The sequence below is a fragment of the Tiliqua scincoides genome, chromosome 1, assembly GCF_035046505.1.
Source record: "Tiliqua scincoides isolate rTilSci1 chromosome 1, rTilSci1.hap2, whole genome shotgun sequence".
Lineage (NCBI taxonomy): Eukaryota > Metazoa > Chordata > Lepidosauria > Squamata > Scincidae > Tiliqua > Tiliqua scincoides.
This window is the reverse complement of record NC_089821.1, coordinates 74,433,579-74,445,827: the sequence shown is the minus strand read 5'-3', so window position 1 is coordinate 74,445,827 and position 12,249 is coordinate 74,433,579. Positions and strand designations below refer to the sequence as shown.

At 44.7% G+C, this 12,249-nt stretch overlaps 1 protein-coding gene across 1 annotated transcript in view; it reads right to left on the bottom strand.

The window, feature by feature from the left end:
* MARCHF4 (membrane associated ring-CH-type finger 4) overlaps positions 1–12,249 on the bottom strand; it is a 141,234-nt gene that overhangs the window by 20,899 nt on the left and 108,086 nt on the right. Inside the window, exon 3 of the mRNA XM_066640811.1 lies at positions 1,798–1,990. Within this exon, the coding sequence (XP_066496908.1) occupies positions 1,798–1,990 (193 nt within the window). The remainder of the gene's footprint in view (positions 1–1,797; positions 1,991–12,249) is intronic.

The window sequence follows — 12,249 nt, the reverse complement described above, 5'->3', positions numbered from 1 at the left end:
TTGGCCTGCTGTACTGCTGGAACTTGCATTCTGGCAGCTCAGCGTGCTTTATGGCTGTCTCGAAAGGCGACATGCCATATGGTGCAGCCAGGCTGCCACAGCAAGCAATAAGCAGACATGTACCAGCAGCCCCAGGAAAAGCCCCGGCATTGGTAAGTCATCATAGAGTGGGCAGAACAGGGTGGGGAGGTGGAGGAATGGTGCGGAGACAGGGGCAGAGAAGGGTATGTGTTGAGGCCAGGAAGGGGGTGGTATCGGTGCCACTAACATCCTATCTCCATTCCCATACTCAGGGCGCAATCCTAACCCCTTATGTCAGTGCTTTCCAGAACTGACATAAGGGCAATGCAGCACTGAGGTAAGGGAACAAACATTCCCTTCCTTTGAGGAGGCCTCCATGAGTGCCTCCCAACTGCAGGATGCAGCACACGCCCCATTGGAACTGCTATGCCAGCGCTGGAAAGCACTGACATAAGGGGTTAGGATTGCGCCCTGAATCTACCTTCCCAGGTCAACTTGGACTTGTGCCAGTGATTTTGCTGGTTCAAGTCTGAGTAGACCCATTTGGGCAACAGATGTTCCCTTACCCAAAGGAGACCTCTGGGACTGTCACCCCCCCCCCCACATGATGCAGTTCACACTCTGGCTGCTTTTGTGGGGGGGGGGGAGGGTAGAAGTGTTAGACAGGATTGGGCTGTAACTCACAAACATTTTGACTAGAAGCCTGCCACTTGCTCCGACATACTGTGGATGGTTATTTGTGACTCACTGCCAGCCTGAAAGAAAGAGAATCAACCCTCTTCCAATTAAATAAAACTGCTTCCCTACTTGGAAATAACTCTAAATCACCACTGGTGACGGAGCATGTGATAATTTACTGTTTGTTATCTTAGTTTCTTCATGTCCCATCTCACAATGCAGAATCAATTTGCTCAGGTTCTGAGATAGCAATATTTGCACAGCTACAAGCCAACCAGAGAAGCCCAGTGAATTATTCTCATGCAGCTGGGTTGATTCCATTTTCCCCCATTAATTCATCCACTCTCCATTTTTTTCTTTTTGTTCTGGAGCTTACTATTTTATGCCCAACAGAGATAGTACCTTGATTATAACTAGGAACACCAACTGTGACAAATAGTAACAGTGCATTCAGGTTCTCAGAGCCTCAAAGTCAGAGTAGCCATTAATTTTAGATTTTCTGTGTTTTAACTCAATTTGAAGTCTGACGTCAGATATGACGTCTCAATTTACTCTGAATTTCACGGTCAAGATTTCAGTGGTGAAAATATCAGATTTTAAAATAGAATATATGAGGAAAAATTCAACAAATCCAAAACTAAAATGTGATGTTTTCCTGGGAGATGGATCATAGACATGACATTTAACAAAAGAGAGAGAGAGAACAGATTTGTATTTCTAATGAACATGATATAGCAACAACAAACAAACAACTGAGGAAAGTCCAAGTGGGCCTAAACTGAATAGCTTGAACTGTCTTTGAGTATAGAGAAGGTCCATAGATGGTTCACAATGATTTACAAAAATATGAGCTGCCATTTTGGATTAGACAATTGGTCTACTTTAAATAATAAGCAACATACAAAACAGGGTAACTCCTAATGTTCCAAAAAACCCAACACATACAATACTGTTAGGCCCAAATACAGCAAAAGTAGTACTCTTCCTCTTATTCTCATTTACACATTCATGGACCACACACACCACCTCCCAATTTCTTCTCCCAAAAGAACTCAGCCAGACTGCGTCCCATATTGACGTTTAGATCAATTCACCCACCTATACAGACTATGTCCATGAAGCCATACATTCCATAACAGATCTGGAAGAGCAGGTCTTGGCGCTGCCATTTTGCAGAAGGACTGAAGGTTGACCAGATAAGCCACGAGATACTGGCAATAAGGAAGAGGGAACCCAAGATGGCTGCTGCTATCTGAACCTTCTCAATGACGGTCAGAGAAATGGCCTGCCACTGCAAAAGGAGAAAGGGTGAGAAGGAAGGGCGTACAGAGAGAATAACAGGCAGGTCAAAAAGAAAAGGGACGGATTGGAGAAATAGAGAAATGGTTATTTCCTTCAGTGACACCAGTTACTGCCAGTTAACACCCCATAGCATTTCACATGGGTGCTTGTGACGGTGGATAGCAGCTCTTTAAACAGCACAAATGACATTATTACACATTGGATTGCAGAAGCAAAGAACCATCAAGCATCCAGCTGCATTTTGAGAATCAGAAAAACATAATTAGTTCCTTCAGGCATCTCTGGCTTCCTATTCTGTTATCTGTTACAGTTTATCTGTCATGCTACAATTCCATCATGAGTTGTGTACTCGTATTATAGGAGTTGCTCCATTAGGGGTGGCTTGAGAAGGCTAGTTTCCATATCAGTACAGTGGGTTGGATTTAACTGTCTGTTATGCCAAGCTGAAATAAAATGTTTGCTGGTTTTTTTAAAACGTACACAAAGCAAGCGGAAAAATTATAAATTTTTGAAAGTTAACTTTACACAGTAAAAACAAGTCCTGATTTCAAAGAAAAGTGGAGCAGAAACTAGCTTAAGATTCTCCTGATTAGTTTTCTCAGGATGGAAACTAGGATCCAAACTGTATATAAAACTACTAGCAACCAGAATGCCTAATTGCAGAACAACTTCTGGGTATTATGGAGAAGCAAAATTCTGCCCCAAAACACTCATTTTCTGTTATCTGAAGAATCTGTGCAAATTATTATTTTTGTATTTTTATGTGCAGACTAATTTAAATGCAGCCAAGTGGCTGATACTATTAGCCCTTTCTCCAGACCCACTTGTCCTGTTCTCAGCCAGTAACAACTCACCAATCCAATAACAACATTAACAGAACAATAAATGCAACAACGATTACAGCAACATCTCACAGATGCCATAAAACTGCAGCATCTCAACCACCATGCATATCAACCCTGTATCACCAAATTGTTTTGGTCAAAGAAAACCCCAATCAGAAGGTCTCAGTATTGTGGCCACAGTACTGAACCTGTTCCTTTCCCCTCTCTTTGGACCTTAACCAGTAGGGGTTTAATGAGAGATAGGGAACTATGTACTTTCTCCCTGTGACTTCTACATCCCCAGTGCTATAGCTCAGTGATTGGCAGTGCTAAGGGCATGCTAAGTGCCAGCTCGTGGTAGACGGTTTCCATTCCTCTGAGTTCCCAAACTATGGTTTATGAATTGCTATTCTTGATCTCTCATAGTACAAATGTGTATGAGACATCTTTGCAATGAGTTATACACTCCTTCCTGAACTGCCCTTCTTCCCCTCCCAACTGCTACATCCAACAGCTGCATTTCATTAAAAATCAGGGGAATGTTATATAAAACTCTTTGCAATGTTTGGTTCTCAGTTTCAGTTTGGATAAAGATGGCAGCTTTTAATGCTGCGGTTCTGTGTACGTTAACTTGAGAGCCCCACCGAACTCAGTACTATGCATGCAAAGTGAGTACGCAAAGAACAGGGAAGGGGGATAGTATGGCAGAGCCATCCATCATTTTCTGTCGTTTGCACACATTCATTTATTTTATACTTGATTACTGTAAAGAAGGTTGTCGGAGACCTTATTCAGTAGTACCCAAGTGGGGCGATTACAGCTGAGATCTTTTGTGAAGTCCTCTCTTTTAAACATTAGACCTGTGCTCATCTTATCCTTCAGGTATTGGCTGAATATATGGAAGGGAGAACTATAGCATTGGCTGGCCCTGTGCCCAACCACTGTGTGTTCAACCAAAGAGCAAAATGGGCTTTACATGCATACACAAGTAGAGCTGTGAATCATGGTCATGGTCTTTAAACACAGTCCTTTGGCTGAATGGATGGAGGACATGGATGGACTAGCCCCTTGGTTCTCAGGAGTTGAGAGCCGAGGTAAGTGTGTGTGAAGGAGAGGCTAAGGCAGCAATGCAATATCCAGGATCGCGCTGCTGTCAGGGACTTTTTTTTTTTTACTTACCAGGAGCTATCGCAGGAGTTTTGGCAGGTCCGGGGAGTCCTCCACAAGGGTCCCTGCACCTCCAAACATCTAAAAATAACCCCCAAAATGAACACTTCTGGTTTCACGGCAAAAACTGGAAGTGCCCTTTTTTATGTTTGGAGGTGCAGGGAGCCTTGTGGAGGACTCCCTGGAACCCCCAGGACTCCTGTGCTAGCTCCTGGTAAGTTAAAAAAAAAGAAGAAGTCCCTGGCAGCAGCGTGATCCTGGATATCACATTGCCGCCTAAGCTGGCTTCTGGTAAATAACTGCCCCCCCGTCCCTTCTCCCGCAGCAGTGGAATCCTGGGAAACAGGTTGTTGTCTTCTCCCTTCCCTTGCCATTTAAAGCAGGGGTCTCTAAACTTCTCGGCTGAAGGGCCGTATCAAATATCTGGCAGAGTGTTGAGGGCTGGAAAAAAAAATTAAATATAAAATTTAAATAAATACATTAGAGATGGAACTTAGATGAATGACTGAAATGAATGAATGAATGGGTTCAAATGTCCAGGATTTCTCCAAGCACAAACACAGTCCAAGAAATAAACCACACACACTTAAATGAACCCCCATTCCCCCACCCCACAAGCACAACTCTGGTTGTGTTTGATCAACTGGGCCAGAGGCTCTCAGGGGATCAGAGGCTGGCCGTGGGCTGGATAGAGGCACTTCGTGGGCTGCATCTGGCCCCCAGGCCGGGGCTTGGAGACCCCTGATTTAAAGGGACAGAGATTAAGGTTTCCCTGTTTGGGGAGTGACAACACCCCAGTTTGGGAAGCCCTGGACTAGCCAATGAGATCATCCTTCAGTCTATGTGTGGAAGATAAGGTGAAATGATGATGATGATGATGATGATGATTTATATGTGACTTTTCAACACTTGAAAAAGTGCTACTGTTATCTTCAGTATCATCTTTGCACAAAGGCAGCAGGCAGAGACTTTGCACCCAGGTGCCTTGGTGTCTTTGCACTAATATTGAGGCATTTTAGTGCAGTATTTTGCATGAAGACTGAAATGCATAACCAGGCACGAGAATGCCTCAGAAGCTCTTCCCTGGAGACCAAGAAGTACAATTTCGCCTACAGTCAGAAATATGAATCGACATGGATTGTATCATTTATTTTAGCTTGCAGCCTCTGCAGCTGGGGCACAACTTAACAGGTTTGTTGGCATGCTCTCAATTGGATGAAGCATAATTTTTGTTTCAGGGGGAAGGTTCTGTGGTGAGTGCATGGCTTTTATACAACACTGGCCACGATGCTATATGCGGTAACTATAGGGAACATGGCATGGCAATGGCCAAAGCAAATGGTACTTGGTAAACAAACAAAGAATTAGAATGTCTGCGCGTTTTACTTTGCAAGTGGCAACCAGAAGTGGGCTGAATGATGCCTGACTACTTGGTGATGGGCCTGATGGTACATTGGGGTTGTGAAATCAATGCAAAACACATTGTTTCAAGTTCTGTAGTGTAGTAAACATTTTACTAAAATACTTACTGATGTGAATATCATTTTAAAAAGTGTCAAGTGTCCAAATGTTTGCCAGCAATCCCAGTGTAGTTGCACCCATTGGCCAGATCACTGAAAAGGGAGGCTAGTTCAGTCTTACAGACTCTTCTCACTTTCAGCAAAGTGGGAAACTGTTGTATGAAGAGACTTAGTGCCAAAACTGACCACGGGAGTGAGACTAAGGGGTGATCTGACAATAGGAGGAACAAGGACTTTGGAGATTTTCACTTTTCGACAACATTGTGCATGTGTGTGTGTGTGTGTGTGTGTGTTTTTTAAAAGTTTTGTATTGATAAAAATAAATGAAAAACACAGCAGATCATTTAAAAAAAATCAGTGTGTGGTGAGATAGGCTGATTGACACACACACACACACACACACACACACACACACAGCAATCTTCACTTTCTTTTCAAGCCACAAGTGTTCTGTGTCTCGTTCTAGGTCAGTCAATTTGCAGCATTTCAAAATCTTCCCATTAAATACATGCCAGTAGTGTTTAACTGGGACTTGGAATTTAGAGTCAAAGATGTCTCCATTGCTCCAGAGCAATCAGGACGAAGTTCAAGGCTTGCAAGCAGACATCAGAGCAGTTGCCCCAGTGACATCGGAGCAGCTGAGTGAAAGGCAGAGTGAGAGGCCTTGCGATATGCTTGCACCCAACAAGGTAAGTCTTGGGCTAGACAGCTGACATGCATGCAAGAGAGAAGCAGGCCAGCTGTGTCAGTGATTGTCAGAGCGGGTCATGAACAGAGGTGGAACAGGCTAGCACCACCAACATCAGAACCATGAAAAGGAAAGTGCAAGGAAATGTATAAGCAAAAACAAAGAGGGCAGCTCCAACATAAAGAAGAACCAAAGGCTGGGACACAAGATGAACAAAAGTAACAGAAAGAGAGCTTAATCATTATAGTCAAGATTAATTGCATTATATGAGAAACTAGCTTCTTTAAAAACCAGTTTAATCCAGTACGTTAAAAGCAACAGCCATGAAGATCCATGCTCAGCCCTGAGTGGCTGTAAGGTTTAACTGTTATGTTGCTATCATACCTATAGGTGGTGCTGTATTCAGAACTGAGAGTTATAGGGCAAGCCTATGTTTATTTGAAAGTAAGTTCCATTGAACACGGTGAGACTTACTTCCCAGTATCCGTGTATAAGGTTGCACTGTTATGGCCCAAACCTATCCAGCCTTATGATGGCAGATCTTGCAAATCACCACCATTAAGTCCCAGGTTACTGGTGTCAGTAAGTTGGAGTCAGGGGCAGATTGTATCGGGGTAGATCAGGCCAGGTTGAGGGTGGGAGGAAGTAGGAAGGATCACGGTAGCACTAGCACATGTTGCATTCTATCCCCCCTTCCTAGCCTAAACCAACCCCCCGACTCTCCTTGAACCTACCTAAAGAGCTGGGGTGGGTCCAAGGAGACACACTGAAGACCAGGTAACCTATGGAGAGGTAGGTAAAAAAGTTTTTTACTTACCTTTCCTGGGCCGTCTGGTCTCCTGTTGGCAAATAGCATGCAGCGCACACTTAATGAACAGCACTGCATGCTCTGGGATGGCAGGGGATAGGATTGGGGTGCTAATTACATCACTACTGCCTTTTTATACTGTTATTTAGAATGAAGTTGTTCTCTGTTCAGCCATCTTGTGGCATCTTCCTGGAATAACACGACAGGGAGGCTTTCTCTACTTTTATCTTGTTGAAGAGGCTATGTTCTCAAATGCATTGGACACAGGGAATTAGTTTAAAGGATCCATATTATCGGAGATAGGATATATAGATGAAACTTTTCTTGCATATTTTTGAGCATGTACTGAACCTGGCACAGCCTTTTGTTCTGTTGATGAAAGTTGCTATCTGTCACGCAGATGGGCCATTAGCTTGTTGATTATAGTTATGTTCCGATTAGTTCCACCACCAAAAAATGTAGGAACATTACCTTCCCCATGGAGATCTTCTAGCTCTTCAGGGTAGAAAATGCTCATTTAATGAGAGCAATTCAAGTTAAGTGGCCACTTCACAGAATCAAGGAACCCTCCAAACATGTGTTTCTGGCCTAGTACATGAATGTACAAGGTTGTCTGGAACGTTTGGTTTTCAAGCATATACAAGGTTTCCTAGAAACGCTTTTCTGATCTGGTAATGGGGGTTTAAGCTGGAGAGACAGGGAGTTTTTTTTTTATTTAAACTGGTCAGGATTGAACTAGTTATTCCTGTCCTCAAAATCCCCGCACCAGCTGGCCTTGCTGCAACCTCTGCCCACTGAGATAATGGATGACAGGTTTTTGGGAGTATCATTAGGGCTCCCGCTCACATGGAAGGATCCACATTTTCTTCTGGTTTTGTGCTGTAAGTAGCATATGTGGAGGTAGGCAAACCAGGCTGTGTAGGGGTGGATGGGATGGAAGTAGGCAGAGCTGACACTTAGTACTTGAGGCACTTAGCACGTGGAACTGGAGACAGCAGAGGAAGACTAGGCAGGGAGCACTGAGTTGCGCCATGTGGGAACGGGGAGAGCGTGATGGAGAGAGCACCCATGCAACGGAGGGAGGGAGAGCGGGCAAGCAGAAAGCGACTACAACCACCGCAACCCCACAGCAGCAGTAGCACATCCCGCCCACATGAGGGAGAGCAGACAAGCGAGCGCACAAGAGCTGCTGCAATCTCAGAGCAGCAGCTGCTTGAAGGTGCCCCCCTCCCCCAGTGTGAAAGTGCTTATGAACTGGTTTGAATTCATTCATTCACATAAGTTCCATCTCATGTAAGGGGTCAATCCTATCCAACTTTCCATCACCAGTGCAGTCGCAATGCAGCCCCAAGGCAAAGGAACAAATGTTCCCATACCTTAAGGAGGCCTCTGTGACTGCTGCCCCACCACAAGATGCAGTGCATGCCCCATTGGCACAGCTGCTCCGGCACTGGAAAATTGGATAGAATTGGGCCCTAAATTATGTAAATTTATTCAAATTTGAAATGTAAATTAATTCTTTTTTCTTTGGGTCCTTGACACAGTGTCAGAGAGATGATGTGCCCCCCCCCACCAAAAAGTTTGCACACCCCTGGACTAAGGCATGGAGGAAGTCGATTGAGGCAAGTAAGGGGGTGGTATCGGTGGCAGCAGGCACAAATATCCTGTCCCCCTTCTTGGCCTTGATCAACCTTCCCAGGTCCACTCAGACTTGTTCCAGCAAAATTGCTGGTGCAGGTCTGCGTAGACCCATTTGAGCAGCAGAGGCTTACCCTGGGCAAAAGAACAAATGTTCCCTTACCCAGAAGAAAACATGGATGCTCATGTCCTCAGATAAAATGGTGTAAAATTGTGTAAATTGCATACAATTGCATAAACGAGATGCGAGTGCTGGAGGGAGATCTGTGAAACGGTGGGGTGCAAAGCAAATGAGATGTTAAGATTGGAGAGTTATCTGTGAAATGGTGGGAGGCTACAGCAGGGTATGTGGAATATTTTTTGCGGGATATATTGAATTTTCCCCCCAAATACATTTTCGATTCATGGTTGGTTAAATCCACAGGCACAGGACATGTGGATATGGCAGGCCCACTGTACTTCCAGCATAGCTAACTACGTTAGGAATGACATCCCTTATCCATTTGCTATAGGTTAAAGCAGGGGTGCTCAATAGGTGGATCGCGATCTACCGGTAGATCGCGAGGCAAAATGAGTAGATCGCAGAGTGCCGACCCCCCCTTCAGGTGCCTCTGGGAGGAAACGCCAGGAGTAAGGCCCATTGTACTCAATGGGGCTTACTCCCAGATAAGTGTGGCTAGGATTGCAGCCTCACAGCCTAATCCTAGGCATGTCTACTCAGGAGTAAGTCCTGTTATACTCAGTGGGGCTCAAGGTACACCAACATACATTGTACACATAAATGTTATATGTTATGATGGCGCGAACATTGTAAAAAAAACTCTGGTAGATCTCCGGGCCTTGCTGGGTTTCAAAGTAGCTCTCGAGCCAAAAAAGTGTGAGCACCCCTGGGTTAAAGGGTTTTCAGAGCAAACCTGTTGTATGTGATGTGGTGAATCATTGTGTTTTGGAGTGGAGGAAGCAGGCAGTGAAGAATGTCTTGAGCTGCAACTTCTCAGCAACCCATCTGATGATTCTTGGATGCTTACCAGTGATGTGGGTTGGTGGTACAAGAAGGCCAAAGTCTATCTATACATTCATTATTTTATTAGCTTCTGAATTCAGAGAGATGCCTGGAATATGCTTGGATTGAGCAACTCCTTCCTGAATCATTAGCTGTATAGAGGGTAGATATGTGGAGGAGATTTCTGTTAGAACCTGCTTTCACTGAGTCAGACCATTGATTCATCTAGCACAGAACTCTCCAGGATTTCAAACTGGGAGTTTTGCTCAGTCCCACCTGGAGATACCAGTGATTAAATTTGGGGCTTTTTGTAACAGGGGCTACAGCCTCTGTCCTAACAGCTTCTTTTCCTTTCTCCTCCTTTTTCTTTAAAGCTGGTTGTTAGAACTATTTATTGTACTGGTTGGTTCTGGCAATCAAGAGATACTGTGCTGCTCAAGGAATTGAGGGAGGGTTGGCAAAAGCGGAATGGATTGTCCTGTAAAAGAAGGCACAATGTGACACCTGCATATATTGTTTTAAAGCTGATTTAAAAACACAATAAAAACAACTATAAATAGGAAAGAAAAAGAGGGCATTCTCATTTGATGTTAGAGATTGTGTTGGGACTTGGGGGAGTAGTAACCTCTTAGGTATACTTGGCTCAAGCTATTAATGAAGTTCTAGATGAAAAGAAGTGCCATGACATGGTCTCAGAAGGCCTGCTCCAGGTCCCAGTTCCTATTCTAGCGTTCTCAGATTTGCATCCCTGAAGGCAGAACCTGTAAGGTATAGTCGTTAGAGTGCTGAAGTAGGACTGAGGAGTTCAGCCCTCAAGTCTGCTCAGTGGTGTTATGCAATCTCTCTCAGCCTGACCTACCTCAAAACACTGCTGTGAGATAAAAAGGGATAATCCCAGGTATGTCCTCAGTTCTTTGGAGGAAAGGTGAAATAAAAATTAGTAAATTAGTAAATAAATAAAAAGAAGGCTGAATGTCACTTTCTGCAGCAAGAGTCTCTTCCTGTATACAGTATATTTTTATCACAGTATTCTAGTCTCTGAATAAAAAAGGAATGACTGGTGATGACTAAGGACTCCATTTAAAGAGGAAAGGCAGTCGTTGGCCACTCTATTTCAGACATATGTTGTTATGTCCCTGGAGGACCAATTTCTTTGGCCAAATTGCAGGTACCATGCTCTGAATGGCTATTATGTATTCGCTAGGCTGATGCAGGAGGCATGCAGCTCTCCTGCCATGTCAGTGATAGGTTGCAATGGGGAACCTGCTGCCTTGATCCACCTGAAAGCAGGCCAGAGAAATCAGTGACAACAAAATTGTGTTTAGTTCAAATTCTGGAGTAGGCCATCCCAATCCTGAGCTTTCCGGTTCACATTGGAGCAGTGGAGCCAAAACAGCTATTGCTGTGTCCAGCAGATGCTGGGAAGCTGCTGGAGGTCTCTTTGGGGGAAGGGGACTTTTCCCGCAATGGGGCTTCTCGCCCTGAGCCCCACAATGGGCTTTCTCAAGTCTGCACCAGCTGTTTTACCAGCGCAGACTTGAGAAACTCTGTATTGGCCTTCTGGCCCAACATGGAGTTCAGGATACAGTGCGGCAACCGATCCCACCACCCTCCCACCCTGGTTCCTCCCTTCACCCCACCTTCCCCTGCCCCTCAGAGGCTGCACTGCCACTCGGCAGTTGCACTTACTCCCTGTGGTGGCATGTCCTCTTCCTGCTTGTGCTGGGCCCAGCATCTGATTGGTGCAGGCCCAGCACTAGCACTCCCTATTCACCAGGTGCCTTAAATGTACTTTACGGCATGGTTACAGCACCCAGCGCCGACACTAGGACTCAGCGCCAGCACTGGCCTAGTTTAGGATTGGGCCCTGAGTTGGCTTAGCTTAGTACCAACAAGCCAAAAAGGGAGGGGTCATTGCTCAGTGGGAGAACTCCTGCTTTGCATATGGATAGGCCCAGGTTCAATACTTGACATTTTCAGTTAGATCAACTACAGGGGATGAGAAGATTTGTGCTTGTGACCCTGGAGAACGGAGTCAGAGCAGACAACTCTGGGAGGGATGGGTCACAGTCTGACTCAGAACGAAGCAGATGCCTCAGATTCATGATTCAAAACTGGATTAGACGTTATTTTTACCCAGGGTGCACACGACCAGAACGCACGGCATTTCCCATCTTTTAAAAATATGTCTGGCAAGCCTGGCTTGGTAAATATTAAACAGCAGAAGTAGTATGCACCGTTGGGCTGCGCTGATTTCATTTAGACAACGCAGAAAAGGAAGAAGCCAGCAAAAGGAAAATAAATAGCGTATCAGTTTGTTTTACTTTGTTTCATTTTATCTTCATTTTCTTCTTGATCAGTTCATTCGACAACACTGGCTACCAGCTGCAACTCTGGTTAATTTGCATCAGGCCCTTGGTTTTGAAATGATGTGGCCATCAAATCAAGTACTACCTGATCAGGTTCTATAATGACAGGAGTAGGTGCACCTTTTTTTTAAGTGCACACCCATTTTTGAACAGGGTCTTTGCAGTTTTATAGCAAGGGGGGGGGAACGGCTTCATATATGAACTGTGCATTCTCTTTTCATGTTTCCCTGT